Genomic DNA, 27,075 nt, shown 5'->3' on the forward strand with positions numbered 1-27,075 from the left:
TCCTGCTGACATGGTGCTGTTATATTCTAGTGACCCAGATGGGATCTGTTATATTGAAACTGCAGGCCTCGATGGAGAAACCAATCTAAAGCAGAGACAGGTGGTGAGAGGATATTCAGAGCAGGTAAAAATTGTACTTTTCTAGTGGTGTTAGAAAGCTAACATGACAGGTGGATTGTGTGGTTTCTGAATGTACAGCCATGTTCTATTTCACAGACCTTGAATTCACCTCCAGCTGAGCTCCAGCCTGGGAATTTGTCCTTATAAACTCAGGCTGAGTAAAACTGGCAGTGCCGTGTAAGGGGTTGACTGTCTGATCTCTCCAACTTTTTAACCTCAGAAGAAAAGGAATAAACACCAAATTAAAGAACATATGAATACAAGAATTACAGAGTCTTAATCTATTTCCAAGGTTGTTATGTCCTGCTTCTTTGTGGCTGAGCAAGTAGAAACATGATGAAAAAGTTTACCAATGGGGCACCTGTTGATGCACATGGGATTCCTTTAAGAGAAGGCATGGCAAAATGAAAGCAAGAGGCAGGAGCTGAAACTCTCATAGTGATTTTTGTATTATTTTTTCAATGCTTAAATGACAACAGGAGAGAAATGGGGAAAGTAACTTGAGGCTTCTTAAATAGCAATGGGTAATGAAACATAGAACATTGTCTCCAACCATCTTGGCATTCAAAGAGAAATACACAAAACAGAAGAGGACCAACTTCCTGAGGATGATGAACAATTTGTGAACAAACTGACATTACTCTGCTGATTTCAAGATATTAAAATGTTGCTCTTAGGAAGTGTTTAATCTCCTTTTCCTTCTACCCCTCATGTGGTTAGCTGAATCACATACAGGTTCAGGGGGGTGAAGAAGCTGATATGCCATTAGCACTAAAACACTGTGAACAGCAAATATTTCCTATTAGACTATAAGAGATAGCAAAGAACTGCAGCAGTTGGTTCCCTCTCAGCCTGCATGGTCAGTGACTGAATCCAGCCCTGGCTGCAGCATCCTCAAAGCTAGTGGCAAGTGCTGTTCTTTTCTTCTGGGAAGCCTAAGCCAAGCTGATCAAAGGCATTCCTAGCTCTCCTCTTCCACCTTAGCCATACACCCACTCCATTCCCATGCTATGTTATCAAATGGTGCATGTGTCAGGAACACAGCACAGCCACAGCAAGTGGGCTTGGCCCTGGGAATCCGCATCTCCCCATTCAGTGAGTGTCTGATGCCTGTCATTCCCAGCTCCCTTACTCAGTTTCCATCTTTATTGTCTCCCTTCTTTAGGGACCTTTACACAAAATCCAAGTACTTCTAATTCTGCCAAAATTTAAGTCTTCTCTTTTGTGCCAGGAAACGTAGAAAAACTTCTCAAGAAATAACGTACAAAGGCTACTACTCTCAGTATTTGCTTTGCTAAAATTACAATTATAATGAAAAAATATAGAAAATAAACTTAAAATCCAGGAAGATCTGAATGTCCGTATCAAGACACCTGCATTTGGACATAGTTTTTGTAACCTCTGTTTTATGTTGGCAGAGTGTAGATAGCTGTGTCCACTACAGATTACACCCAGAGTTTCAGTGCTTGCTGTTTCAAGGTACATTACAGGAAGCTCCATAAGCAATATATATTTAGATGTTTCCAGACAGCAGGAGAAAAGAATTGACTGCTTTGGCTATTTCACTTTGAGAGTAGTTCTTCTTTGGGTAATCAGTGTACAGTGAAAAATTCTTGCAAAGCATCAGTCAAGTATTCTGTCTAACATTTTACAGAAATGTTGTACCTCCTATGCAAATCAACATGAGAAGGGCTACTAGGGAGACAGGTCTTTCACAGTTAACTAAGTTTGCACAGAGACTGAATGTAACTGTGTCAAAAGCTGTGTTCATATTGACTTCAGGTTGATGCAGTGCAACAAATCAATATAGCAAAACATAACAAAAAATAATTTTAATCAAGCTAACAAAGTACTTGTAACAATATGACATCTTCTGAGTTTTAAATTCTACTTACAAGATCGTGTTTTAGGCTCACAGTTGCTATTCTGCCAATGTGAAGTCATCCAGTTGATGGAGTACAGCCTTCTCAGAGACTTGTAATTATGTTGAAGATATATTTAGTAACACCTGTGAATTAGAGAATTATGCTTGGGAGTTTGAAACCTTAAATTGGTCATTGGGGTTTTTTTGAAAGAGTAGAACAAACGACTTTACAAAGAGTTAGTGGCAGGGACTCAGTTTGGAAATTACTCTGTTATACCAGAGGCAAGCCTGTGTTATACCAGAGGCTAGAAGCATATTCATATGCCATTAATTGAAATTAAATCACAATAGCAGGTAATTCCATAGATAAGGCCTTTTGGCTTTTCTCTTATTTCTGGTCATGTTTTATTGTCATTAATATGGGAGATTTGGTTCACTTGACTTTTCACTGAAATGCTCACCTGTTTTTCGTTTGCAATATGTAGTTCTGGTCTTTCATGACAGCCCTTTCTTTGGTAGTTGTAAGTCTCAAACACCATTGCAAAGTTCTACGTGCTTGCTTTGTGTTAGCATGGAAACCATCCTGGTCATGGTGTTGGGAAAAAAATTCTGTTTGCAAGAAATTGTGCTTGCAGAGAAGACAGTGTCTCTTCTTTCTGTTTTTTTCATTATCATACAATGAGAAAAATCTATGGGAAATCTCTGCCTTTCAGATATTTTTACTGCTTTTGTGGTTTTTTCTTCCTCCTCATCCTTCCACCCATTTTTTTACTCTCCAGTGTTCTCAAAATATCAGCAATTCAAGTGATACTTGACAGTGTTTAATATTTACTAGGAAGTCCTGTGGTGTGTAAATCTGATTTATACTGAGTGGGAGACCATCAACACCATCAGCAACCTACAGATTAGAGGCTAAATTGTTAGATAGTACTATCTGAACCTCTAAATTTACAATGTTTTTAGGTTCCACACATTTTGTCTGAGTTCTCTGGGTTTTTTTTCCCTTCTCATGGCTTTAGGTCTCTGAAATTGATCCAGAAGAATTTTCCAGTAGAATAGAGTGTGAAAGTCCTAACAATGACCTCAGTCGTTTCCGAGGCTTTGTGTAAGTAGGCTTGCTGGCTCTTTAAACTATTGTCATTTGCTTTGGCATTCTTACTAATTTTAGGAGATCTTGTAATTTTTACTTTAAGAAGTAATGATATGGATAGAGGTCAGTTTGCACCACTGTGTTTCTGAGTGCAGCACAACAGACAGCTCCAGAAGGGTTTTCTGAGCAGCAGATGGGGCACTGATGCTTTTTATTTTGTATTAAATATTTTCAACATCTTAGTTCAGGTTGTTTTGCAGACTTCATACTTGAAATAGCTGTTTTAAATCTGCTCTTCATAATATATGGTATCTATAGTATTTGGTCTGGACCACAGCCTGACTGGGCAAGCTGCATTGCTTAGAATTAGAAATCGGAAGGACTGGCTTCCTTTCCTACTCTGATTTCTTTTGTGTAACCTTGAGTCAATTGATCAAACTCCTTTTGACCGGTGTGTCTATCTCTGTCTTTTCTTCAGGGTGGGTGTATGAGTTTTCTTCGTGGTTAGGGTTGGAAGGGACATTAAGGTACTAGATGATCATTAAGGTTCCTTCCAACCCCAGCCATTCTATGATTCTGTGATACTTACATGTTTCTGACTTTCTATAGATAATAGGAAAACAAACTGCTTTTTTATGCAGTGACCTGTTTTCAGGTTTTGAGAGTTAGAATGTGTTTATTCTTCCCTTTGCACACTGACACATTAGATATTTGGGAATAAAAATAAATACATATAAATCTTAGTGTCTGAGGAAGCACCTTCACAAAGAGTGGGCCTAGCTACACTGGAAGCATACCACAGGAGTGACAATGCTCACAGTAAATTTATGATGAGATTTACTATTTTTTTCAAATATTTTCTGATGCTGATAATCCAAATAGGTTAGGGTATTAGATTTCCAGTATTTGTTCTTTTCAGTAGTGTTGCCTGCTTCTCATATAACAGATGGCAAATGCTCAGATTTTAAAGGGTGATCTGCTTTCCTCTTACTCCATTCATATGAAAAGTCCAATCAGACATGTTGGGATGGCATTCAGTGACTTGCAGCTTCTTTGGGAAATCTGTTCCTAATGGTTTTGCAAAGCCTGGTTGGTAATTGCTGGATTCCTACAGCTGACATGAGGTGCTTTTCTTTGCAGTGAGCATTCAAACATGGACCGAGTGGGTCTCAGCAAGGAAAACTTACTGCTCCGAGGATGCACAGTAAGAAACACAGAAGCTGTGGTAGGCATAGTGGTATATGCAGGTTAGTGAACTGCCCTGGCTTTCACAGACTTGCTAACAAGGTGGTTGTGTGCCCCAAGAAACAGTACTGTACAAAGGGGAATTGGGAGAGTAAAAGCCAGAATCCAGCAGAAGGCAGCCATAGCTAGAAATGTTAAGAATGCATATCTGGGTTAAGTTTGTTTCTGTTTTCACAGTAAAAAGCTGATACCCCTGATTATTCCTGGAGGGGCAGATCTGTTGTGTGTGAACAGGTCCTCGTCCTCAACTTGTTAGTTGCAATGGTAAACTGAGATTTTGAAATGGATGTGGAAATGTGTGACTTGCTTAGGACTTTTTTCTTAATCAAAACTGAAGCTAGTGCTGTTCTTCTGGTTCTGTTCTACAATTTGTAGAAAGGACAGAGGTTTTTACACGAATCAATATGATGTATCCAGCCAGATAGTTGTAACACAGGTGTAGGATTTTGTAGAAAATGTTGAAATAATGTGGAAGGGTCCAGAATAGTGTTTCTAAAGGAAAGAATATTGGTGACAGTTAATGTAAGCTAATGAAAGTTAACATATACATAACAGATTTTGATTTAACTTGTTCAGGTTTTTTTAGGACAGAATTCATGTATTGTAGGAGAATCTGATTTACTCATATTTATAATGGCTGTTCAAATATTACTTAATAGAAATATTCTGTTTCCCAAAGCTTTAGAAATATAAAGTACTTTGCAGTTGTGATAGCTGTTACTAGAGAATTTTAACCTCCTTTTTGGTTGCAGGTCATGAAACCAAAGCTATGCTGAATAACAGTGGCCCTTATTACAAGCGTAGTAAATTGGAAAGAAAAGTGAACACTGATATTCTGTGGTGTGTTCTGCTCCTACTTTTGATGTGTTTAACTGGTGCAATAGGTAAGTGAGAATCGCTCAGATTCCTGCTGTTTCCCTCTCTCAGTCTACATGGTTAGTGTTCTATTTTGGGGCTGATTGATTTTGTCAGTCTTCATCCAGATGTAATTTCCTGAAAGTTGAGACTTCTGTGAGGTTTAAGTTCATGTTGTCATGTTTGATCTGGAATGTGGTTAAAAAGTGTGTTCCTGATGTGAGGTTTTGGGTCTGCATCCTGTTTCTCCATTTGATTTATCTTTTTTCTAAATAACTTTTCAACAAAACTCCTATTTTCCCTTAGGATTTTTCAGGTATTATGAGATACATGTACACATTGAGGTGAGAGACCTAGTGTAACTAGAGTTGTATTGACTTGATATTTTAGGGGTTGATTAAATGATTAGCTTGAGTATATCTAAACAGACTAAATTTTCTGACAGATCATAAGGGTGTTTAAAATATGTTAAAATATGTTTAATAAAATGTCTTCAGATTGCACTTAAAAATTATGACATGATAATATGTTCACTAGTAGACTAAAACCTAGACAAGCAAGGATAACAAAGTTAATTGCCAGCAAGTCTTTTGGAGGGAAGAAGCTGTTTGTGAAGTGTAGTTAATGTTTCTTTATTTCTAAGATATGCTGTATAGATGCTGTTGATAGAAGGCTTGTAAGGTGTTTCTTCATGTATGTATTGATACTTGGGACTCCTGTTGGGAAAAAAACCCAAGATATAAAATTGTAGTTTAAAAGCTTAGAAAGAACTGCAGAGTGTAACAGCTAACATAATAACCCCGAGCTGTGAAACACTTTACATAAAACTGATTGACTTTATTTGTTCTTGTTTTCAAGGTCATGGACTTTGGTTAAGTAGGTATTCAGAAATACCTTTTTTTAACATCCCCAAGCCAGATGGGAAATCGAGTCCTCCAGCATTAGCAGGCTTCTATATGTTCTGGACAATGATAATTTTGTTACAGGTAACTGATCTGCTTTGAACATGGGTCATATTCTCATCTCAGTTGTACCCTTGAAGTAACTCTTCGGCTTCAGTAGAGCTATTTCATGCTTGTAACTGGCCAAAGACCTTGGTTTTATTTAATTCCTGTGTTTTATTTTGGTAGGTCTTGATTCCTGTTTCTCTCTATGTTTCAATTGAAATTGTCAAACTGGGACAAATTTATTTAATACAGAATGACATTGATTTTTACCATGAGAAAACAGACTCAACTATTCAGTGTCGAGCACTAAATATTGCTGAAGACCTTGGACAGATTCAGTATATTTTCTCTGACAAGACTGGAACCCTCACTGAAAATAAGATGGTTTTTCGGAGATGCAGCATTGCAGGACAGGAGTATTGCCATGAGGAAAATGGTAAGACACTCAACCTTTGTTCACCTGGATCATTTTTCCAACATATTTGATACCATGAACTAACTATTCTTTACTTGTTATGGAAGAAATCATGCCTACTCGGTTTTGTTTCTCTCCATAGAATATTCAGAACCCTGAATGTTGGAAAATTGCCTATCTACTCTTTCCTCTCTTTTTTTCCCCTCCAACTAGAGTGCTAATGCTTGCCTAGCATTTTAAGGTTTAAACATTCTGTTGACTGTCCTAGCAGTGTACCACCTTTATGTAGTATATGTTAAGACTCCACTTTGACATAGTTCGGCTCTTGAGGGCATAGTAACCCGAATTAAATGCACGCTTAACAGTATTAATACATTATTTAACAGTAATTTTAAGGTAAAAGTCAATCAGATGTGTGTCCATGTGTGTGTTAATGCTGCAAAGGTAAGTACCTTCATTGAAAATTACTGTTGTATTCTTACTTAGATCTTACACAGATGCTTATTATTAGGCAAAAAATCAAGAAGCAGTGTTAATGAATAGTTGCTGTCTTATTGTCTAAAAGTGTAGGATCTGTCAGTGTGTATTTCATGAGAGCCAACGTGAAATCTTCTGGGAGCTAGGAGAAGATACAGCTCCAGACATGAGAGAAAATTGGGCAGTGACATGAATTATTTAATTAGCCATTTTTTTAATTCAGTAAACCCACAGAGTATTTATTACAGTTACCGTGTGTATGTACTAGTGCCTGCAGGCATTTTGCTGGTGGACAATGCAAATATTCCATATGGGATCAAGGGTGTGGTGCTGATGATGGGTGGACACGTGAGGCACAGCTGTGTAGTAAACCCTCTTTGTGGTTTTCATGGGTTTGCTGCCAGATAGAACTGCTCACAACTACAAGCAAAAGGCACACTCTGCTGGCCACAGCAATGAATCAGTTCAGCCCTTCTTTTGTTGTGTCACAGGACCAGATATTACAGACAAATTTTACAGCAATTGCTGCGCATGTTTTTTCGGAAGTCTTATGATGAGGATTCCCAGATGCTTCTTTGGCATTTTATTTTAATTTCATTTTTGGCATTATATTTTCAGAGCATTTCCTAAATCAAGGAAAACTTTCAGAAAAGAAACCAAAGAGTAGTATGAGTGATGCAACTGTGGCTGATTCAGATCTGAGTGTGCCAGGGAAAGTATGCCTCCACATGCTTCTGCTGGTAGTTCACATAAGGTTATCTTCTAAAATTATTAGTTGGTGATTATGTACATAATTACTTTCTCCTGTGCCCTGTCCTTTCCCTGGAGAGTAAACACGCATTTCTTCCTAACAAATTAGAAATTATATGAGCTCTGAAAATCAGTTTGAAAAACATTGGAGGTCCTGTTTTCCAGCCCTGGTTTATATCTGTTTAGATGCATAGAGCTGCTGTTTGCAAGGCTCTTGCTACATATGGTAAGAGTTGCAGTGCAACACAGTACAGTTTTTTACACAGAGACTGCCTAATCTGAATATGTATTTCTGGGTTTATATCTGTATTTCCCAGGGTAAAGGGATGCCTGTGATTCAGAATAATCCTTCATGCCCCCAGGCTGTGTTCTGTCTAAAGTGACGTGTGTTTCTTGGACCATGGCAGTAGAGCAGTGTGGTGGTGTAAGAGATGCCATGTGTTACTTCAGACAGAGCATGCAGCTTCTCCACAGCCTGGAGGCAAAGCAGAATGGGTGTGTTGTCCAAACCTGCCTCTACAAACACACATACTAAGTCATTGGTGCTGCTCTCCAGTAAAAGGTATCAGTGCCTCGTGTGGGATTTTTTATTTGGTAGTTGTGGAGAGCCCCAGTCTGTTACATTCACACTTAGCTGTTTTTTAAAAGAGCTGTGTTACTAATTTCATGTTGATATCAGGAAGATGGCCTGCCAAGGAAGGCGTAAGCTCTGGTCTCTCTGTTTCCTTGGACTCATCAGAAGAGCGGGATGGAGGACAGGATTCTTTCATTTGTGTTGCAGAAAGAGAAGACAGTAGAAAATACAAGAGTCACAAATGACATAATAAACCTATTTCCATCTCATTTACAGCAACAGACCTGGGGACTGACCTATGGAAAGGTTTTCTGTTTGCATAAAACAGAATTATATCCCACTTCTCACTTCTTTCCTGTACATTTGGTACCACCTGAAATAAAGAAATAGGGAATTAGTGGTGTTGCTGGACATGTCTGTAATGTTGGTTTTTTTGCTGGGATGCCATTGTTTGTATTCAGACTTCAATGAAATAAAGAGGCGATGCACAGCTCTCAGAACAGCTTTTTCATGCTATCTGTGGATTTTAGGCACTGAAGTGCTAGTGTATGCTCATGGAATGCTGTTTTCACAGTGAGAGGTAAAACTTCAAAGCTGAATAGTGTACATAGTTCCAGTGCTTTGCAGAGATTTCAACTTTTGGCATGTGGTCAAACACTCACAGAACTCCAGTGCAAACACTTGGATATGTTCTTCATCAAGCACATGATAGCACAGGAGTGTTTCCATTTGCTACAGAGGTTCTTCACACAGGTGATTTGTGGAGAGGAACAGAACTGCATTTACATCTCTGGCACAAAGGTGTTACACATGTCCGGGCAAAGTTTGATTATTGAAACTTGCTTTTCAATTAAAAACTCAGAAAATGTGTATCTTCTTGTGAGGGGGTGTCCAATTCTGAAACAATAAACGCAGTTTGAATGAGTTCCTGCTAGGAGCTGTATTTATCAACCCCCTGACATACAGTCCTGATCCATCATGACATAATGGCTAGGAAACTCGTCAAAAGTCTGGTCCCATTTTTCTGGCTTAAAGCAGAATTGTTGCTATTATTCTTTATGAAATTTTTTGTTTTATTTCTTCAGAACCTACAGTAAAGTCCTATTCAGTGCTTTCTCAGGCATTCCATTTTAATATGTCCCATCATCTCTGACAAGGTTGTGTTGATACCTAGCCTGAGTCCATCTTGACACAATATGGAGCCATTGGGTCTTCTGATAGCTATAGTTCACAGAAAACAGGCTATTTCCTTCCTATCTCTATGCAATTTCCTTTCACTTGCACATGCATTTGATTCCCATCAATGTGCCCTTCTGGAGGTTGTGTAACTCCATTTTATTTTACTGTGTAGAACACAGATCGTTCTTGTTCCCTCTTCGGATTCAATCCAGTAGAATGCTGTTTAAACAGGAAGACAGTGTGGTGGCTTGTTACAGGTTTAATTTTTCATAAATGGTAGATTATTCTTAACTATATAAGTAATTCCTTACTTTGGACGTATTTCTTTTGCTCATGGAACAATAATTTTGTTTCCCTTTCCTTAGCAAAGAGGTTGGAATCCTATCAAGAGATTGATTCAGAGGATGAGGATTCAGCTGATTGTCAGTGTGGCTCTTCAACCCCTACATCAGAATGTCAGGGGCACAACTGCAGAGCTGTGTGTGAATCTTTGAACAGAAAGTCTTTGAACCAGTTCTCTGGTAGTTACTCTGCATTCAAAAGGCAAGATGAAGCAGGTGATACTCCCAACTCAGGGCACATGGCTTTCAGCAGTCCCATTGTAAGTAGAAGCTGTTTGGTTTGATGCTAAATTTCAGAATTAACTCATGAAGGTATCTCTTTTTACTCCCATTTGATCAGATTGGTTGTCATTTAAGCAATCCCTTCTCTCTTCCACCAAAATTCGGGGTGTCATGCTATTTACAACTGACATTGCAGACACATGTTGGTTCATGAAGGTGTATATGTATACTTTGACTCTTGCTGGTCTGCAGCCATGATGACTTCAAATTAAATTAATGACTTAATAACAGTTTGTTCTTTTATTTTAAGAGGTTTCTAGCATTTTCTTTTGTTTTTAATAAGAAATATCTATATGGTCAATACTTATTTGAGGTTATGTGAGGAGAAAACTCTGCTTCTGTACCTGAAGGTATCTAAATACCATTCATCATAGTTAATTTCTGTTGAAGTGTCTAAAGCTATGAACTCTAAGCCTTTAGTGTTTACCTCTTTGGGCAGGAAGTTGCCATTTTCAATGGACTAGCACGAGGCAGTGAAGATGACAGTGTTCCTCTGTTTCCTGGTATTACAACTCAGTACAGGAGAGAAGTTGTATGAACTTCTACTCTTCGATCGTCTGTAACTGATTTAACCTCCAGAGGCTAAGTTTATAACCTGATGGAAACTTTTGTTCATTTCATAATAGGAAACAGATGTTGTACCAGACACACAGCTGTTGGAGAAGTTCAGTCAAATTTCTTTTCGTTCCTGTCAACAATCAGAAGAAGCTAGCAGCGGGTTATCTTTGGAGACAATGTATATCGCTGATTTCTTTCTTGCTCTGGCAATCTGTAATACTGTTGTAGTCTCAGGCCCCAATCAGACACGTCAGAAGGTAAGAAGGCCTTGCTTTTGGCTATTTGACCATATTTGCAAGTAGCTGATCTCCTTTTGATTCAATTACAAAAAGAAAAATACAATTAACTGACATTTAAAAATATATCCTTTTCGCCTCTGCATTTTTGTCCTATTAGAAAGAAGGGAATTAGAAAGAAGGTAAAACCATGAAGTGCAATGAGTTAATGAATAAAATAATACTGATAAATTGGCTTCAGTCTTTTTGTTTCTGTGACCAGTTGTAACTTTTACAAGTCAAATTTGGAGATTAAATTGCAGTTGTAATTTTTTCCATATTCTAGTTATGGGTTTTTTTAGATATGGGTATAACTTCCTGTAATAATACATTAACAGTCAGGTTACCTTCACAAATAGGTTCTTGTTGGCTGAAAAATAGGAATAATCGCTAAAGATTCACAGAATATTGAAACTGAGAATGCTCTTACCTCATGGAATGCTGTTCCCTGACTATTCAAATAGACATTCAGCAAAAGTATGGAAGATGAATTTTATATGTATATTAGTCTGAAGAAAAATTGCTTTGCAGAATGGCATAAAGTTGTTTCACCATGAATTAAGAGTGCATTTTCTAGTCTGCCCTGGTTTAGTAGTTTGGATTGACCACTTGTTTTTTTTCAGTGCACACAACCTAACTTTTTTTTGAAAATAATACTTTTTTTTTCAAATCTTTTGGGTTTTTTCAGTGTGGGAAGGAGTTATGAATAACATCATTTTTTGCCAATTTTGACTGTGTTGCAGGATAATTCCCAAGTTCAGCTTTGATTTCTTTCCCTCATTACCCGGTGATTTACATTCGTTGACTTTGTTTTTGGAAAAAAAAATTAGTGACATGTGCAGAACTAGATTTTTGTGTCTGCCTAGGTAGTAAACCTACAGCCATAGCTGGAGACATTCACAAAACATATCCTGTGGGATATGAAGTATCTCCTATTTATAAATAATCTTGGTGTTTTAGTGTGATTCCAAGCATTCCCAGAAAGTGTGTAGTAGGCAGCCTAGAGATCCATGTGAGGTGGATGAGTTCATAGTCAATAGTTACCTAGTCCTCGGATGGGATGGAGAATAATATACAAGTGAGAATCTTGGTTTTTTGAGAGTAAAATGTCTGAATAACTTGCCAGCAAGGTAGAAGATCCAGGTCACTGATAGGTAGATTGGGAGGAGCAATGTGGAAGGAGGTTTCAGAGTTCGTGATTAGGGAATGACAGGAAAGAACTCAAGGCAACTGGAAATTTCAGTGTTGTCGTAGGAAGAGGCAATGAAAGGACATTCATAGTCTCTGTTTCCATTATGTTGAATGGAGACACATTGCAACGACCTGTGGAAGACTGAGCCATAGTTTGTCCCTACCTTTTGCTTTTCAGTGGCAAAAGAGAACGTGCTTCCTGGTAACTCATTCTTACATCCTCACCAGCAGTGAGAAAGGAATGTCAGCCTTGTATGCCTGATTTTTGTAAGCTGTTAGCTCCCTAGCTGTTCTGAGTAACAGGGAACCAATTATTTTATAACACTGATCTCAGGGGAACTGTCTTTTAATTCAAAACACTAAAAACTGTTGATAAGTTATCAACAGTTAACTGTTGATAACTGTTGATAATCATAAACTGTACGTTTAGCAATTCTTGTAGCTGGTTAGTGTGGGGGTTGGTTTATTCTTCACAAGTATTTTGCTAATTCAGAACAAGGATTAAAGTGTTTAGTTCAGTTTGCCACAACTTCAGAAAGTTACAGTGTCATACTTACTCTGTTCCTTACTGAAAGTTCTGAAGAGAGGTATTGCATGGAGTCATGAATTAAACTTGAAACACATCCAATTTTCAGACCTGAAGTACTTTCACAGCTTATAGAGGCTGTTTACAGTACTCATTTGGTTTACTTGAGCTGGCCATCTTTAATACAAGCAGTCAAACCCATGGTAAATTTTAAAATACTACTTTCATTATGAAACATAGCTACTTTGCAAAGTGTCTTTCCTTAATATAATAAAAAGGAAGAATTTAGCATAATACTTTCTCTAACTATTCTGTTCCAGATGAGACTCTCTTCGCTGAGTAGGATGCCTATTAAATCACTTGAGGAAATCAGGCAAATGTTCCAGAGGTTTTCAGTCTGGAGACTAAGTTCTTCTCCACTTCCAAATGCAAAGCAGTCGTCATCTGAAAGCCCCAATACTTTTGTGAGAAAACTGTCTGTTTTTAGAATGAAACTGGCTTCACCTACTTTGGATGGAAATGCTCAAAGGATTTCTGAACCTCACAATACTGACAGCCCAGAAAATTCTCAAGTGCCTGGAGAACTCCATCTAGAGAATGTAGCTACTGGTGGTGAGCCCAACTCTGCTGTGTCATCTACTGAATTATCTCCCATACCAAAACTATGTTATGAAGCTGAGAGTCCAGATGAAGCTGCCTTGGTTCATGCTGCTAGGGCTTATAAATGTGTTTTACAGTCTAGGACTCCAGATCAAGTAACTGTGGACTTCGCAGGCCTGGGGCCTTTAACGTTTCAGCTTTTGCATATCCTGCCATTTGATTCACTGCGGAAAAGGATGTCAGTGGTGGTTCGGCATCCAGTCTCCAACCAAGTGGTGGTGTACACAAAAGGTGCAGACTCAGTGATGATGGACTTGTTGAGAACTGCATCTGAAGGTATCTACAGAACTTGTAATTCATTCCTTAATGATAAGTTTTAACATTTTGCTACTTCAAGAATGTATTTAGACCTTCAAAATTTTCTGCTAAATTGAGCCTAAACATGCATGTTTAATTTGCTTTCTCTTCTTTTTGTGGGATAGTCCATAGTAATAATTCTGAAATTGAAGAGAAGATTAAAGAGAGAACTCAGCAGCATTTGGATGATTATGGCAGAAGAGGACTCCGCACTCTGTGTATTGCTAAGAAGGTATTTATTTTCATATATATTTTGAAGAATGTTTGCAGTCTGTGACCAGCCTCAGTGGTACCACCAATGGAGCAAACATCAGGTCTTCCAAACAGATTCTTCTATTGCCACATTTTGTTTATCCTGATGTTTTAGGGGGAATTTGTAAGAAAACCCAGATCAATTCCTGACATCTGCTAGATTGCCATTTTTGTCAGTTCAGGATGCCAAGCATCTTAGTGTCTTAATTTTAAAACAGGGATTGTCGAATAGCCAGATTTTTCTTCAGGAGTCATAAGCAGGTTTCTTTGTGTGAATCTTACCCTAGGTGTAATTCCTGACACAGAAAAGAGATTAAGTTACACCTGTTTTATTTGATTTCACAAAGAGTTTGCAGTGTTACAAGCTGTGGATGCACAGCTGAAGTTGTTTTGAGATTCCATTTTAAATTCAAAGCTGCTCGGAAGTAAAATTCCATAGGGATTGAAACAGGCTAGAAGCCTCTTGACAAAGCTTTATGCAAAGTGAAAGCAGAGGTTGTGTAGCTATGCAGCCATCGAGCTGTACCCAGCTGTGCAGTGGTTCTGTGCCCATTGCCCTGCCTGCCTTCCATCTAAATAGAAATCTGTCAGGCAGCCCCAGGAACCTGCAGGGTGCCAATGAGTAAGTAGCCTGGAAAAGTAATCTAACAGTCTTGAACATTGTACTAAATCTGTGGACATCCTGGAGCATGTAAGCAATGCACTGCCAGTGGCTGCACTTGTAGGTTTGGGATGTGGACAGCAGAAGAACCATAAGAACACTTTTGATGCACTGTTCAAAACCCAGTATAGATACATGCCTATGTTTTCCCTCCCTGTGTAGGTGGTGAGTGATGCTGAGTATGCAGAGTGGTTAAATCATCGTTTTTTAGCAGAAACCAGCATTGACAATAGGGAGGACCTGCTGCTTGAATCTGCCATGAGGCTTGAGACCAAACTAACTTTGCTTGGTAGGTAGAAAATACTGTAACTCCCAGGAAAATGCCTGTGATGTTCATAATTGGAATTTGCTTGCAGAGAGCTGTGTTAATCTCAATCTGTGTAACACATAACTTTCTACAGACCTAGAATTTATCATCACTCCTGAATTTTCATAAATCTCACTGGTAAGTTTGTACTAGTTGTAAAGCACATTGAAGACAGATGCTTCTCTCCTGTTGTTTGTAAAAATCGACTGTTGTGGGGATTTTTTTTTGTTTCTTTTATTGTTAATATTGTGTATTTCTCTATCTTCACTAGATATTCTAAATGTAATTATAAAAAACACATGAAATGATAGTAACACGTCACAGGCCTGCCTGTGCAAATACTCAGAGATACCCCACTTCTGGGCATATTTTCTATCAGTGTTGCATTCATGGCACAGCAGGTGTGCTTGTGCTGTGTTCTCCTGTAATAACATGGAGAGAAGAAGTCAGGCTTGCTTCTGCCAGAACCATTCCTCTGAAGGTCATTCAGCTATGCAGAAATGAAACAAAAAATGTTTGCTGTAGGTGTGTGAAAGGTAAACTGCAGGCAGTCTGGAATAATCATTTTAGAGAACTGCCCAGCAAATAAGATTTGGAAAACAAAGTGCAAAGGTCTGACTATGGTGGTAAAGGCAGCTGTGCTAGAAGCTGGAGAGACAGATCCTGTTGTGTAAAGGGTGCTCCTTCCCTCATTTTGTGTCATATCTGCTTAGTGTAAATGCCATAAACCTTAATACTAAAGGAATTCTGGGATTACTGACTTCAGTTTCTGGAGAGAAGCTGGAAACTGTGCTGCAAGCTGATTCTTTTTCAAGGATATACAGATACCCTTTGCCACTAAAGCCAACAGAGAGAAGTCAAGCTCCTTTGGAGACCTGCTGTCTTGCAGGTTCATGTCTCTGGTGTGACAATAAGCAATATGGGTTGGCCCGAACATTAAATGGAAGGGAAAATAAGGAGGTTAAACAACTTCATACTGCCAGGATGCTTGCTTTCAGGAAATTCCAAGCACATCATGGTAGCATGTCTGTTTTGGGATGTGGGTACAAAGAGAGAACCAGCGGGTCCTGTCACTCATGAAGCATTTTGGTTTTGGAAATACAGCAGCACTAATCTTTCTGCTTGTCTAAATTAAGGTGCCACTGGCATTGAAGATCGCCTGCAGGAAGGTGTTCCAGACACAATACAGGCTTTACGGAAAGCTGGAATAAAAATATGGATGCTGACAGGTGACAAGAGAGAGACAGCTGTCAACATTGCCTATGCTTGTAAACTGCTGGAACCAGAGGACAGAATCTTCACTCTTAAATCACAGACTAGGGTGAGTAGAAAACTAGATTTTCTTCTCTGCTGAAAAATTCAATAAGACTAGTCCATGGGACAATACAGAGAAGCAAATGTTGTTTGCTTGGGAAATCAAAGACCATTTGCTTTTCTGTATTGTTGTTCTTGTAGGTAAAACACAAAATACTTTCTATGTATGTCCATTATGATTAATTATTTTAATTGAATAAACTTTGTGATTTCTCTCTGTGGTAAGCTAAAGAGTTGACATGGCCTCAGGTTTAGAGGATTGTTCTAAGACCTTTAATGTTTCTTTTTTTGCTCTGCTTATATGTATCTTAAGAAATACAATTCGTATATGTCATAAAAGATAGTGTGGCAAGAATTAAGTGTGGGGAAAATAAAGTGAAAAAAGAAAGGATTTTTAGTCCTGTTGTGTTTGAGGAAAGCTTGGAGTTTGATTTGTGCCAACATTCTCCTTTTACTCTGCTGGGAAATTAGTGTCTTACTTGGCAGTGAGAACTAAGCCTCTTTTGCAGAAGTGCTCTTCCTCCCTCTAATTAGACTCAGAAATAAAACCCAGGATTTGATACTGTTGCATTTGAAAGTAAAACGATGAGAAGATTTAAGAAGATGTATTTTATTCTATGTTGCATGTGCTTTACATGTATTGGTAGGGCGGACTTTTTGAGCATCTCATATTGATTCTGATAAGGTAAAACATTCCGCAAGGCCAGTTCCTCAGTAATTCATGGCAGCTCACCTGTAATGTGATATGAAGAGAACTTTTGGCTTTGCATGCCAGACAAAAGAAACACAGAGAGCAAAAGTTTTATCAAAGCTGTATTTATATTACAGAATCCTTAAAGTTGCTTTTTCTGCTAGTTTGTGAAGGTTTTCTGGCTTGCATAGGTTTTTCTCTCTTCTCTTTGTGCAATACCTCAGCAAATCTGCTAAAGCAAAGTTTATCACACTTTCATTAACAACAGTCTACATCCTTTGTGATTTTAAAGGGGTATTCAGCCTCCCGTCTGAGCCTTTCAAGATAAATACTATACAAGGACAGCATTTGACATTTTCCCCATATGTATTTTATGAATTGAAAAGGGAGGCAGAGTACAAACAGTATTTCATAAGATGCCTTTCTCTTGTCTTTTATTAGGATGCCTGTGCCTTGGTAATGAGCAAAATTTTAGAAGACATCCAGAAGAATGCTTCTGTCAAAAAAAAACACAGTGAGAAACTTGGAAATGTCTCTGCAAGTCCCTCCACCCAAGCTCAAGGGTTCAATTCAGGCCTGGTTATTGATGGAAGGACTTTAGAACATGTCCTTCACAACAGCCTACAGAATATTTTCTTGGACCTCACAGAAAAATGTCGGGCTGTGGTCTGTTGCCAAGCCACACCACTACAGAAGAGTGTCCTGGTCAAACTGGTGCGAAATAAGCTAAAGGCAATGACATTAGCTGTAGGTGAGTCTTGTGGTTATCCTCCTTTCTCTGAAAAGAAGTAGAGGCCAGTTTCTTCTCTTGTATATTTTGTTAATGTCTGTCACGAAATTTATTTTATGAGCAAGATAATCCTTTGAATTGTAGTTGTCTCTGACATGAGATGATGCTTGTCTTCTGAAGTAGAAAATTTAGTCCATAAACTTAGGTCAGTATAAAGCAGTAAGAACAGCATCAGTCATACCATTGTTATATAACATGCAAAGCAGCAAGTGAGAGCATTTTTCTTTCCATCATAACCCCCCAAAATTAGGAGGCAGAGGGGAGATGACTGGCTGTGATTTAAAGCACCCATATTTTGTGGTGCATCATGCCACCTAAATTCTGACAAAAGGAATATCTATTATGTATTTGGAGAACATAGGTCAGTTCAGTTAGGTGTTCCACTTACTAATCCTGTTTTCCTTAGTGCTTTTCAGTGTTGGCCATTAAAATATATTTCTCTGAACTCTCTGGTGTTTGATATTTGTCTTTTCCTGCTACCTCCATAGCAATGTGATAACCAGCAAAGCTAGTTTTTATATTTTCTCTTTTCTCTGTAGGTGATGGTGCCAATGATGTCAGTATGATCCAGGTGGCTGACGCTGGTGTGGGAATATCTGGCCAGGAAGGCATGCAGGTAGTGTATCCAAAGACAGCTGCAAATGATGTCAGGTTCCATTTTAAATCAGTTCAGAGTGTACTCTGGAGACCCAATAGCTCCACAGTCTGTTCCCTTACATGGGCAAAACTTTGCAGCCTGAGCCTCACACCCAGTCCTCAGCATTCCACCAGGAGCAATCAGAAGCTGAATGCCGCAGGTCAAGCTTCAAACAATAGTTTGCTGCCTGTCAGCAAGCTCCATATTTCTTATGTCCTGCAGGGAAATGAGCAGCCTAAGTGTCAGTGTCAGTGATTTCTGTGCAGTGATTTATTGTGTGGTAAGAATTATGATAGCCATATTCCTGCCTGTGCTGTGCTGGACTGAGCACTGTGTGTTAGTTACAAAGTCTTGTATGGAAGGGGATATCTGAGGGAGGATAGCCTGGCAAGCACTATGTATAAAAAATTGTGAAATAAAAAATTTCCAACAGTGGGTAAGTTGCTTGGTTGGCAGTATGTGAAGCTTATTTTTAACAGTTTGGTTATAGCAGATCCTTTTCTTCTTGTGTGTCGCAGGCTGTGATGGCAAGTGACTTTGCAATCTGTCAGTTTAGACACCTCAGGAAGCTGCTGCTTGTCCATGGTCACTGGTGTTATACCAGACTTACCAACATGGTGCTTTACTTCTTCTACAAGAATGTGGTATGTAGCTGTCCCATTCTAGGAGAATTTTACATATTTTTGAGCACTGAAAGGTTTAGTGAGGCTTTATTTTCTGTTTTCTCTTCCTATTGTGAATGGTTTCAAAAAGCATGTGTCAAACAATTCAGTTTCCCATTTGCCTGCAGAGGCCAGAGACTCTTACTTCTTGGACTAAATTTCCCACTCAAAGCCATTGTTTGATTTCATTAAACAGTGGGTGAGGGGCACTACTAATATGGTGGCAGCACAACTGTTTCAGCAAGTCATGTCTGATTTTGAAATGTTTCCACAGATTACTATAACCAGACCTAAGACCTACCAGTTTTTCTCTTGTTTTTAAAGCATTTGTCAATGGCTAAAATTTCATCATGTCATCTTTGGCTTTTCAGATGTACGTGAATCTCCTGTTTTGGTACCAGTTTTTCTGCGGGTTTTCAGGCACATCAATGACTGACTACTGGATCTTGATTCTTTTCAATCTCCTTTTTACATCGGTGCCACCCATCGTTTATGGTGTCCTGGACAAAGATGTGTCTGCAGAGATACTCATGGAACTCCCACAGCTTTACACAATGAGCCAGAAATCTGTGGTAGGTTACAGAGTGCTTGGCCTGAAGCAAATTGAAATGGTCAGCATTTGAGCCATTTGTGTCTTTCTTTTATGTTTCATCTCAGACAAACATTGTTTTAAATTATGTTCTCTGTTAGGAAATGTCTAGGCCTGTGCAGTATGTGCACAAATAAAAACCTGTTTTTCAAAAGATTTTTTAGGCTCTTTTCAGTAATAGACCCAGCCTTATCAGATATTTGGATGATAAAAGAAATTAAGGACTTCAGGTAAAGCAATGTACTAGACAAACATTCTTACCAGCATGTTTATTTCATTCATTGTGTCAGCTGTCAACATGCTTCCTCAAACTGGGATTTGTTTGAGCAAGATGAGGGCACTCTGTATACTCTGTATTTTTTCTTTGTCATATAAAGGTCTCAACTGACAAAGAACCAGAGTAGATTAATTTCAAGTAATCCTCAAAGAACTTCTGTCAGTCAGGGTAGTTTTCACCCTACTGGTATTATCTGAAATTTGCCTTCCCACTTGAAAACACTACACATCATACCTGGTCTACCAGTAAATTCTTTCCAAACATTTAGCACAGAAAACCAGAGAGAGTGGGGGAGTAGTTTATAAATCATAATTATATAACTCAGTGGGGTTTTTCCTGATTTCTGCTTTGCTTAGCATGAAATCTAGCATAATTTTAAATTTGTATTTCTAAATATTTAATAATTAAAATAATATCTTTATTATAACAATTGAAGGCAATGACATAATGAGCCTGAGACAAAATAGGTGCTAATAGTCCAGAGCACTTTCATGAAAGGCAAATAAGTTTTCCACATCACCTTCAGACAGTGGTTCAGTTCTTAAAAGGGCTGAAAGGCTCTTTAGAAAAACCCATCTCTCCACAAATCATAGAGGACATCCTGGATGATTGGGCTTCTCACCTGTGTGTCTCACTTCAGTGCCTGAAGGAATGGGACATAGCTGAGCCAGAGCATAGGTAACTATGGTTTCCTAGGTGCTTGATCTGTCATAGCAGTCTGCTATGACAGAAGTCTTATTCCCTTCTCCCTTTTTTATTTCCTTCATCCATATAGTTAAACTGTGTTCCTAGTGCCAGCTCACTTATCCCATCAGGTCCTCCCAGGAGCTGATTTAACTCACTAAAAGAGCAATGTGTTATTCCTGCAGAAAAGTGAGTTGGTTTCTCAATGGTACATCTGATGAGTTAAATTAGCTCACAGAGGAGTCCCATCTACACAGAGGAATCAAGGAGCACACATAACAAAAAGGGATGGAGATAGAAGAAGGTGGGACTTGGTATGCAGTGATGGTAAGCTGCAGGGTACTTCTCTGTCCATTAGCCCCCTCCCCTCCTTGGGAGTCAGCTGAGGCTCTGGTACATCCATTCAGATAGGAAAAGCTGCAGGATCAGAGTTCCCAGAGCTGGCTGCTGATTTAAATACTAACAGTTAGCTATATTAGTGTGGAGGGAGATCTTTGTTCTAATAACTGTAACACAAAAGATGCCTTTTTCACTTGGAAACTAACTGGAATTACTTCTGTAGATAATCATTCCCCAGATTCAAATTAATGCTAGTTAAGGATGCAGCAATTGGCTCAATTTGTTACAATGCCATTATGTTTTTCTCTTACAGGCTTCCTTGCCTTCAGCTTTCTGGATAACCTTGCTGGATGCTTTTTACCAAAGTCTTGTGTGCTTTTTTGTGCCTTACTTTGTAAGTGCTGGCTACAAAATATATTTATACATTTTCACTTACTTAGAACCTAAGCAAATTAAAGAATGGAATAAAGTATTTGATTTTTACTGCCTTAGTATATTCCATAGAATATGATTGTGTACTAAGATCATCATTGGAAAAGAACTGAACTCTGTGTGTGGAAATATGTATGGTACTGAAATTATTCATGCCACTTCATGTTAGGACTATACATAAAGAATATTTGACACTGACCACCGTCTTCCTTTACAGACTTACTGTGGCTCAGACATAGACATTTTTTCTTTTGGAAACCCCATAAACACAGCAGCGCTCTTCATAATGCTGTTTCACCTTCTCATTGAGTGCAAGTCTGTGGTGAGTACTTTGTTTCCCAAAGAGGATATTCCTTACAGAGTATGTGCACACAGCTTTCAGTAAAATTAAAGGGAAGAGAGATCTTCAAATAAAAAAAAGAGTCAAACCCTAAATATTGTATTTATGTGATCATGTGAGCTCTCCTAACACATCTGTCATTGGAACCAATAGAAATATGACTGAAACTAACAAAACTTGGCCTTTGAATTATTCTTAAATAGTGAAATGATCCTGCTTCCTTTTAAGGTAGGGTGGTTTGGGTTGGATCCATTTTGCAAATGGTAAAAAATCCACCAGTGATCTGCTGAAACTTCTTTGATTCACAAAGTTTGCATCTCAAAGACAACAGTGTAAATTGCTGATTTTGAATGCTTGGAATTGATCATCTTCTCTGTGGCCAGGATAAACAGCTCAGAGGTGTATTCTGATGCCAGAATTGGAAATCTGATATGCTAAGAAACATTATTTCAGTTTTCCAGTCTTAGATAAAGATCTGCCTTAGCTTGGATAAGTCTAGAGTACTTACAAGGGTAATACTTGGGGGTTTGGCTTAATTTTAAAGAAAATACAATAATGGGTACCAGTAGAAGGATACTTATTAATGAATTTTGGTTTTTCTTTGACTTTTTAGAAGTATTTTTAGGATGGCTTTGTAGTGGATGAAATGTCAAGTTGTGATTCAGTCTTTTCACTGTTCTTTTGGGGGTATGACAGCCATAATTAAAATGTCTTTATTGAGAACATATATATATATGTTCTATATATGAGAACATATATATAGCATGAGTGTATTCACACTCTTATTAGAGAACTTTACTTAAATGTGTTTTGTTTGGCATTTTTTAATGTTGGCAGGCTCTAAGAGCAGTGACAATGTTGTTTTTTTAGTAGCTGTTATAGCCATTGAGGTGTAAAATTACAGAAAAACTCCAGTGTAGAAAGGTAACCAGTGTCTCAAGCAAGATATATAAAGGCGGTGTCATGTGAAGATCTCACCTCCATTTGCTTGTGAAAGCTTTCTGTGCTGCCAGTGGATGAGGTGGTAATCTGAGGCAAATGTCTTTCACAAAAGAATGAAAAGCTATGAATTTATGAGAACTAAAAAAAATTAAATGTCTGGAACACCTGTATACTGTAGAAAGAAGGCTCCATTCTTTCTGGATTGTTTTGTGTGAAATTAGGAATATTATCTGAAAGATGTATCCTCTGTTACATTCAACACCTGCCCTTGGAGGAAAAGTGTGCATGTTCGTGCAAATACAGATGTAAGAGTCTTTCTGTTTTACAGCTTAAATCTTATTTCTTTCCTTGCCTGAATTGCAGACATGGATACATACAGTAGTTATAGTTGGCAGCATCCTGTTTTACTTTGTGTTCACTCTGGCTGTTGGAGCAACCTACAAAACCCACAACCCACAATCAGATTTTTACTGGATCATGGAAAAGCACATGACAGACCCAGTATTTTACTTAGTTTGCCTCCTGACTACTTGCATTGCTCTGCTACCCAGGTGAGTTTCTGTTATATAATTATAGATTACTGCTGTTACCAAAATTAGTTTTCTGTGAGTCAGTGATGTTATGAAACTCTGGCTAGGTCTTTCCTCCCTAGCATCCCACAACAAAAATGAAGATTTCATTACTCTATTAAACCAAGCTATGTGAGGACAACTTTTTAGTTCCATTTAGTTCTCCAAGCAAATTTCAGTAATAAAAATTTTCTTTTGTGACATATAATATTAATTATTGTCTTTGGAGGGCAAAGAAACTTCAATTTTTGTAATCACAGAGTTCATAATTTATATACAAATGAGTTAAATTATTGACCAAAGTTGGACATGTACTGTATCTAGACAAAGAAATACTGTGCTTAGTCTGTGTTAGTTTGTGAAATGATTTTCTGTTCAAAATTTATGTCATGAATATGTACAGGAGTATTAAGAGTGAAGAATGCATGTACAGGCTTGTTTGTGGGGTGGAAACATGCTGACTGGATTCACAAGGGGTCTTGATTTTTTTTTTGGTTTTTTTTTGTTTGTTTTTGTGGTTTTTGGTTTTTTTTGGTTTTTTTTTGGTTTTTTTTTTTTGTCTCATTGAACTTCAAGTTTAATTATTAATTCACCCTGGAAGGGCAGTAGTATTGGGTGGAGGTGGAAGACTCCAGCATGCTGAGCAGGGAGATGCCTGAATGAGCCAACAGAGCAAACCAAACCATGTGAAAACCAGTGAAAGAGACTTCATCGAACCTTCCCTTTAGCTTTCTTTAGTAGCCACAGCTATCTTCATTTCACTGCCTGAGCATGAATTCAAGTCTGTAGCCTACTAGTGAAGTGCCTCCAGTGCTAATTACTCATTCTTCTGTGTTGTGTCTCTTACTTTCCCTCTTATATAATTTCAGAAATAATGAGACTTGAAATTGAATTGCAGACAGATACTGAGAAGAGTTGAGGAGAATAAGTGCTGTTTCCTGCTCACCTGATGTAATTTAATATCATTAGACACAATCTGAGCACAGTTTCTGGATCAAGTGCTGTAGTGCAGGCTGCATAAGTTACCAGCCCTGCCAGTAGGAAAGCTGGCAGAGCCATGCCTGTAGATGACTGCAATGGCCACCAAGTATTAAGTCCTGTTTGAACACGTCTGATCTGTGTCTTAGGCATGTCATCTAGAGTTTTACTGCACTCACTGGGGATTATGACTGATCTGATCTGACTGATGGCTTTGGTTCATACGTCAGCAGAGTGACAAACCGTGAGGTGCAAGAAACATGTGGCTTTCTGTCCCTGCTCTCAGCTTGGTTCAGGTGGTGACAGTAGGGCCTTTTCTTTCACACACAGTAAATCTCCCCTACATGACAAATTATTAGATAAAGGCTGTTCTGAGACCTTTTGGTAGGGCTGTAGAGAGCCAAGGTAGGATAAAGGTTTCAGCTTGGTGGCTACTTCCAATGTGTGGCTGTTGCATTTTGAAGACAACAGCAGTCTTCATGGTGAATTAAAGGCAAACTATTTAGAAATTCCTTAAGTCATAAGTACTCTCCCTGTGTCAATACCTCAAAAGATTTATAGCTGTTGTGGCTAATTTCAGCTTTTCTACTGCAGTGATTTGAAGCAGAAGTACCTGTTATGGGACTACTGCTGTCACAGGCATGTTTTTTCCCATGTTTACTTCTGATACGATCCTTTGTATGGTGCTGAAAAGCCTCCACTTAGGGTATTGTGAAACCAGGGGGTCCTCTGCAGCTTCTGGCATGAGGGAGTGAGACTGGGGCTTCCACTGGAGGTTTAAAAAAGTTCTCTTACAGAGGGACAGACGTTGGATGCCCTGCTGCCTGAAAATTCACTGCAAAAATCTGTGATTAAATCCAACCTAAATTGCCAGTTAAGTCAGTTCTAATATCACAGAATTATAGAATGGCCTGGGTTGGAAGAGACCTAAAAGATCATCTAGTTCTAGTCCAAGAACTAGGCTTCAGGTTTACTTGAATGGTGTTTGGTTTCCTTTAGTCCCTGGAAACAGTTTTGGGGTTTCTTTTAAACAGCTTTTTTGTAACTGTGTTTATTTTGTAGGTATCTGATAAGAGTTCTCCAAGGAACACTGTTTCCATCTCCAGTGTTGAGAGCCAAGTGCCTTGTCAGACTGTCTCGTGAGGAGCAGAGGAAAGAAATTAAGAGATGGAAAGATGAGTGCAATGTGAATTATAGGGTGGAGCTCCAACCTACTTCTGTGTCTTCCAGCTTAGCTGCAGGTGCTGTATCAGAGGAGGAAAGCACTGACAGTGTTTTGCCAGCATCTAAAACACCTTTTCAGACCTGTTCAAGAGATGGGTTATAAAAGAACACCTCCTTCTTACCAGACATTCAGGATGAGTCTGGGGAGTACAAGTGGCTTGAACTCTGAAGAGACTGAATTTACCATAAGAAACTAATACTAATACATTTGGTGGCAATAGATCATGTGCCGAAGTCTCTGTGTGTGCTTCTGAAAAGGGCAGCAGTGCTGTATCTCTAGCACACAGAGCAGTTCTTCTCTGTTTTGTGAGAAGAAGATGCTTTACTGTATTTTACAAAGTTGGAATGCTAGCTGGTTAAACACAGGAGTAATAACTGCTGATTTCTGCCATGCTGTGGTTTTGTTTTCTTCAGCCAAGGTAGATGATGAACACATTTCCTTAAAAGCTTGTTTGTAAGACTTTCCCATAATTTATTAAGATGTTCACAGTCTAAATGTCTGGATTATTTTTTATATTGCTTCACACATGAGACTTTGCATACTGCTTATTTCGTGTATGCAACATTGCATAACACCTCGTGGTGTTATGGGCAGGAGTTTGCATGAATGTGGATTTGCAGAATCCAGTTGAGGTAAGTCACCCTGCTCCCTTACACTGCTGCCCTAGAGCCCTAGCATGCCCTGGGATTCACCACTTGCTGAAGTATGAAGTAAGCTGCAGGGCTGGGATGTGGTGTTACTGGTTGGCTTGTTTCAGGACTTTTTATTACACGTTGTAGTGCGTGTAGACAGCAATTTATATAATCACTGTGATCCAGTTTGTTCACCAGGCTATTGCATGGGCCATCTCCCTGCTGGACAAACACCATTTGAACCATAAGAGAGAAGCCCAAATGAGACATGTGTAACATGTCTCCCTTGCCTTCTTCTTCACATAAAGAACAAATCCTAAGTGCACCCTTTTGTTTTCCATGACAGGTCATCCTCCAGGTGTATCACTCCATTTTGACTCTGTGTGCCATTTCATGTTGGCTGCCACCAAAAGGACTTCTTTCCCACCTCACCCAATTCAGATGTTGGCTGGCTGTCTTTTCTCTAAACTACCTCATGCCTGTACTGCAAAGTTGTCAGCCAGCAGCAGTGAGGAGCTCCAGTCTGTCTTCAGGTCTTCCCTTAAAAATAGCAGCTTTTAGCTGGAAACATCACTCTTCTTCACTCTCAGGTGTTTTTAAACTCCTCCAGGCTTTTATGATAATCAGCTTAAGTGTCTCTAAAGGCTGCTCAAAAGAGTGCATCATGCATTGCATGTCTCACATTTTAAGTGCAGTTGTTCATCTGTCTTCCAAGATAGATGAGTCCTGCCCTCTATCAGTTTTCCACGGCTCACACACTGCACAAAAAGTGGCTGAGGTGCGTGTGGCAACTTCTAGATTCCAGAGTCTCTAAAATACTGCCTCCTTTTTACTTCCCTTTCCAAAAAGTTACATGGACAATTTAGAGAGGAGCTTAGGAAATCTGTTTGTATTCACTAGCACCTGTTGAAATAAACAGTTTCCTCAAACTGTAGCTGCTAATGAATTCTTAGTGCTGAGCCTATTTTTTGGTTCTGTTACTTTGAGAAAGTTTCTGCTTTCAAATTGCCAAGATTTGTGTGCTTATTTTTAGACACCATGTTTTGGGCAAGGGCTCTGCTTTCTAATTGAACCATGAGCTTTCCACATCAGTGATCAACATTACATA

At 38.8% G+C, this 27,075-nt stretch overlaps 1 protein-coding gene across 2 annotated transcripts in view; it reads left to right on the plus strand.

The window, feature by feature from the left end:
• Positions 1-27,075, plus strand: part of ATP10D (ATPase phospholipid transporting 10D (putative)) — a 37,096-nt gene extending 10,021 nt beyond the window's left edge. The window contains exons 5-25 of one of the 2 annotated variants that reach the window (XR_004081523.1): positions 1-124; positions 3,004-3,089; positions 4,215-4,321; positions 5,072-5,203; positions 6,033-6,160; positions 6,305-6,557; positions 9,882-10,117; positions 10,766-10,954; positions 13,010-13,625; positions 13,772-13,878; positions 14,722-14,848; positions 16,003-16,187; positions 17,313-17,622; positions 18,201-18,277; positions 18,817-18,942; positions 19,332-19,532; positions 21,163-21,243; positions 21,499-21,603; positions 22,927-23,114; positions 25,173-25,967; positions 26,314-26,446. Coding sequence is in view for 1 of the 2 variants with exons in the window: in XM_014312107.2 (XP_014167582.2) it covers positions 1-124; positions 3,004-3,089; positions 4,215-4,321; positions 5,072-5,203; positions 6,033-6,160; positions 6,305-6,557; positions 9,882-10,117; positions 10,766-10,954; positions 13,010-13,625; positions 13,772-13,878; positions 14,722-14,848; positions 16,003-16,187; positions 17,313-17,622; positions 18,201-18,277; positions 18,817-18,942; positions 19,332-19,532; positions 21,163-21,243; positions 21,499-21,603; positions 22,927-23,114; positions 25,173-25,351; positions 26,314-26,528 (3,772 nt within the window). In the remaining variant the exon portion in view is untranslated. Of the gene's footprint in view, positions 125-3,003; positions 3,090-4,214; positions 4,322-5,071; positions 5,204-6,032; positions 6,161-6,304; positions 6,558-9,881; positions 10,118-10,765; positions 10,955-13,009; positions 13,626-13,771; positions 13,879-14,721; positions 14,849-16,002; positions 16,188-17,312; positions 17,623-18,200; positions 18,278-18,816; positions 18,943-19,331; positions 19,533-21,162; positions 21,244-21,498; positions 21,604-22,926; positions 23,115-25,172; positions 25,968-26,313 lie in introns of both variants that reach the window. The other variant, XM_014312107.2, reaches the window with a different exon arrangement.

The sequence above is a fragment of the Geospiza fortis genome, unplaced genomic scaffold (genome assembly GCF_000277835.1).
Source record: "Geospiza fortis unplaced genomic scaffold, GeoFor_1.0 scaffold40, whole genome shotgun sequence".
Classification (NCBI taxonomy): Eukaryota; Metazoa; Chordata; class Aves; order Passeriformes; family Thraupidae; genus Geospiza; species Geospiza fortis.